General features: G+C 30.6%; 1 protein-coding gene across 1 annotated transcript; it reads left to right on the forward strand.

The window, feature by feature from the left end:
- The first annotated feature begins 2876 nt into the window (after positions 1 to 2876).
- LOC119602591 (dopamine N-acetyltransferase-like) lies at positions 2877 to 3879 on the forward strand. Its single transcript, XM_037954182.1, has one exon. The coding sequence runs from the start codon at positions 3145 to 3147 to the stop codon at positions 3826 to 3828; it is 684 nt and encodes a 227-aa protein (XP_037810110.1). The 5' UTR covers positions 2877 to 3144; the 3' UTR covers positions 3829 to 3879.
- The last annotated feature ends 568 nt before the right edge of the window (positions 3880 to 4447 follow it).

A 4447-nucleotide genomic window follows, 5' to 3' on the forward strand; every position in this document is an offset into this window, starting at 1 on the left:
CGCAAAACCATTCAACGCAACAAAAGCTGAATTAAAAATATGGATGAGAGAATCCCATAAGGCCTCTTGGAATAATGAAGCGGTGGGTAGAACCACAAAGATTCTATGGGGTGACCCTGATGAGAGCAAGACGAGAAATCTTCTCAAAATGAGCAAGTCTGAGGTTAGTATGATGGTACGTATTCTCAGTGGACACACAGGATTACGAGCACATCTATACAAAATTGGACGTGCGAATTCAGACGAATGTAGAGCATGTGGAGAGGACAGTGAAACTCTGGAGCACTTTCTTTGCCATTGTCAGGCATTCGTCGAAGTTAGATCCAAGTATCTTGGAAGTGATGTTATTCCGGAAATAACATTCTTAACCAACACCGATTGGAAGATTCTTAGGAATTACGTCCAGGAAACTGAGTTTCTGAACATGGAAAAATAATACATTCAGTGAACAATTTTTTTTCCCTTGAATTGGAGCGCACAACAGGCCCGATAGTGGCCTAGGTGTATTTCTTCGGATTTGATGTAGTATACATCCTCCTATCAACATAACCTAACCTAATGCATTTAAAGTTAGTTGAGTTGCTGGCAGGGTATGTACATGTAAAAATATTTTTGTAAGTTAAACCCATTTTATAAACTTAAGATATTTTGTAAATAACTTTAAGGTTTCATTTTACACATTTACATATACAAATATACCAACACAGAGTATATGTATGTATATACTTACATATTCATTCAAACAAATTCCTTTACACCAACAACCACACAGAACAAGCAAGAATAACAAAATACGACACCTTGACAGTTTATCAAAATTTTTCTTTCCTCTTCATATTCATAAATAAAGTGCTTAAGTCTTTATAAAGGTTACATCAGGGTGGAATTAGTTAAAGTGGAACTTTAGAGAGATCTCTTTTATAAACTTCCTTAAATGTAATTCAAACATAAAGCGTTAATTATAAGAATCGGGAAATTATAAAAGACAACAAAAAAAAAACAAAATTTTTAAAAAAGTTACCCTTTCAATCTTTAAATCAAATATCTAAAAAGAAAAATAATTTTAAACAGATTTCTTTATATTAAACCCAAATTCAAACCAAGAACAAATTTTTATTTTTACAAACATCCATTAAAGTATTCTGGTACAAATGCTCAAGGGAGCATGTCTGAGTAATTGTTAATGTGTATGATTTTATTAATTTAATCCATTTTTAAAGAACCCCTTTATTTTTGGGATGTGTGAACGAGTATAATTTAAATATTCCAAACACGCAATAAATGAATCGATGTATAAATACTGCACGTTTGCCAATCAATATTATGTCAAAATGTAAAATTGTTTAAAACTTCACACACATACGTATGTACATATTGGTGTGAGTATGAGACACACACATACACCATGTAAAGACGACAAAGAAGAGTTATTCATATAATCATTTGTAGACTGCAATGCTGCTCCTGTCACTCTGTCAATGTAATAAAAAGGATAATAATGCAATGCAACCAAAATTTACTACATTATCAATACTACATACATATGTATGTATGTATAAATGAGTGTATATGTTTGTGTGTGAGTATAAATGTGCAGCTTTAAATAAATTTGTGTTCTGACTTCATCATTATAAGAAGGATTTTCACATTCAACAGACAGTGTATTGAATTGTGCAATTTATAATAAATATAAAATTATATCACTGTATTGAGTAACACGTATGTAATTATGTTTGTATATGCATTCATATGGATATGGTTAATTAAAATGCAAAAGGTCTGATGTTAAATGTCAATAATCATACAGTCTGTATTTAAGCGCTATTTTGATTTTTAAAAAACGATTGACAGATATTTTCTTCAATTCTTATAGCATAATATTATTGAACTAATTTCATTTGGAGCAACGATATGCCTTAACGTACATATGTATATTTACTAGGTATTTGCTTAAAAGGTTAAAGATTTACCCCCGTATTCATAAAGATATTAATCGTTTATTTTTGGTTTATTAAACACATTTTCCAAACAATATTCCTACAATAAAGTATCAATAACTTTACAGCAAAAACATGGTAATGACTTGTACTTACTCAACAGCATACTGCCTGCATTACTTAGAAGGAGTCTAGTAATGGCTTACAAATAATATATTATGTAAGTTTTTACTTTTTAGCCATTGTTTTTAACACAAACGAAAAAAAGGATATTTTTTATGAAAACAAATAATAGGACGTAGGCATTTTTTTCTCAGAAACAAAACTACTTACTTAACTCCCTATTTGTAACCTAGTGTGGTAAGAACTTGCCCCCAATGTCATCCCCGTGTTAAATTAATGACTTAAAATGCTATTGTGTAAGTAAATTTTAGAATTTTAATACCTAATTTTTCAATGTAAGTTTTTACTGGTTTTATTAAGCATTTATTTTTAAAATCATCATTACAGCTACAGACCTACCAATGCAATATCAACAGCAACAATTGCATGATTTATTCACTTCATTTATTTACATCGCTAAAGGAGGGAATATACAATATTTAATATAATTATTATTAAATTTTATTAATAAATGACCCTCTTATTTGCCTTGGTAATGGATTTTTGCTTAACCTATTGAAGATATCTGAAAAAATTTCATGCAACTTCAAATATATAGATATATTCTCTTAATCAATTAATTGAAAAAGTCAATCGTTTTACAATATTTAATTGACGTACCAACGATGTTGTTTAAATAATTACCAATTGCACATTGATAGCTGATAACTTAAAATATAGGCATTTGTTAATAGAAGTTTCTTTGTACTCTATATGGTTTCATTAATTTGTTTATTTGCCCAAATAATTGTAAAATACAATCATTTGTCAAGCTAAAATAAAACTCTTTTTTCTCTCTTAAATTGATTAAAACATAAAAAATCTCAAAATTTCGATTACGATAATAAATAATCTCTTAAAACTATTGAGGCACATAGAAAATTCACCACAATGCTGGCGACGATCAGTATATGTTAGAAACGCGACTATTCAACACAGAGTCGCACGAGAGCAGGGTGAAACGTATTGGAGGTACAGACACAAACCACAACAACAGAGATCTCATAATTTTGTTATTTCAAAACAGCTGATTACAGTAAAAAGCATGTCGTCGTCAACTTTTAAATCTTTATCAACGAATGAAATTCCAATACGCGTTATCAAACCGCATGAACGTCAACAGGTGTTGGATTTCCTACGTGTGCACTATTATCTGGAAGAACCCTTAACGACGGGCAGTGAACCCAAGCAACAAGATAAGGAAGATGAGGAGTTTAACATGTCGAACATAGAACACGGCACATGTGTTATGGCAGTTCAAAAAGATGACAATAATTCCCAGGAAACAATAGTGGGCGCACTTTTAGCCGGTCCCAAAGGTCCCAATGAAGCAGATCATCTTTTTGAAGAGGCCGCCAATTTGGGTCCAACCAAGTGGGGTCATATAGTACAATTCTTGGGCTGTGTGGAACGAGATGCTAATATATGTGGACGTTTCAACGTACAGAAAGTTTTACATGTTCATGTTATGGGAGTGAATAGCGAAATGCGTGGCCAAAATATTGGACGTCGTTTGGTGGAAAAAGTGCTCAGTTTGGCAAAAAGTTTGAACTACGAAATGGTATCTGTAGATTGCACTAGTTTCTATTCCGCTAGATTATTTGAACGCATGGGCTTTGAATGCATTAATATTAAATACTATACGGAATATGTGGATGATACCGGAAAACAAGTTTTTAAACCAAATGCACCCCACGAATGTGTAAAAACATTTGCTCTCAAACTTTAAGTAAAATTAATTATGTATATTTTGGCAAATAAAAATTAAAAGTGTTTTCAATTTGAAATAGTAAAAAACCTTGTATTTTTGCCTTACACATATGTAGTTTTGGCGGGAATAAAGTCAAATTAAGAGAATAAAAACTTGTGTACATTGAGTCAACTTATCACTCTCTTTAAATTATAAACAGAGTTCTTATTCAACTTACCCAAAACATATTTTAAATATTATTTACAGACTAATCTCCAAAATACATTTTCATTCATTTAAAAAAGACTGGAACATGCTCCACATTTCTTTTAAAGTTCGAATATTAAAAAACAATTGTAAATTGTCACGAATTGAAAGAAAAAAATCGGGCTAACCGTTCTTTTAGAAAAGTTTCAAATATTCCCGAAAGATATTTGTATTGAATGTAACTCGTATGAAATGTATTAATATTTTTGCTAAGATTTCGAAATAATATTTCATGAGAAAATTTAAAAATCTTAAATTTGATGTCATTAATATACCAATAACGAATTTCTTTATTTTAATTTTTATATAAAACATATTTGTAAGTCGTTGCAAATGTATATATTGTGCAAAGCATTTGATTTATATGTAAAAATCGTTTTTTACACCTGAA

The sequence above is a fragment of the Lucilia sericata genome, unplaced genomic scaffold, assembly GCF_015586225.1.
Source record: "Lucilia sericata isolate MDLA Ls3-8-SP2 unplaced genomic scaffold, ASM1558622v1 Contig000242F_arrow, whole genome shotgun sequence".
Taxonomy (NCBI): domain Eukaryota; kingdom Metazoa; phylum Arthropoda; class Insecta; order Diptera; family Calliphoridae; genus Lucilia; species Lucilia sericata.

Coding starts and splice junctions, on each gene's coding strand:
- LOC119602591 (XM_037954182.1), top strand. CDS start 3,145: ATGTCGTCGTCAACTTTTAAATCTTTATCAACGAATGAAATTCCAATA.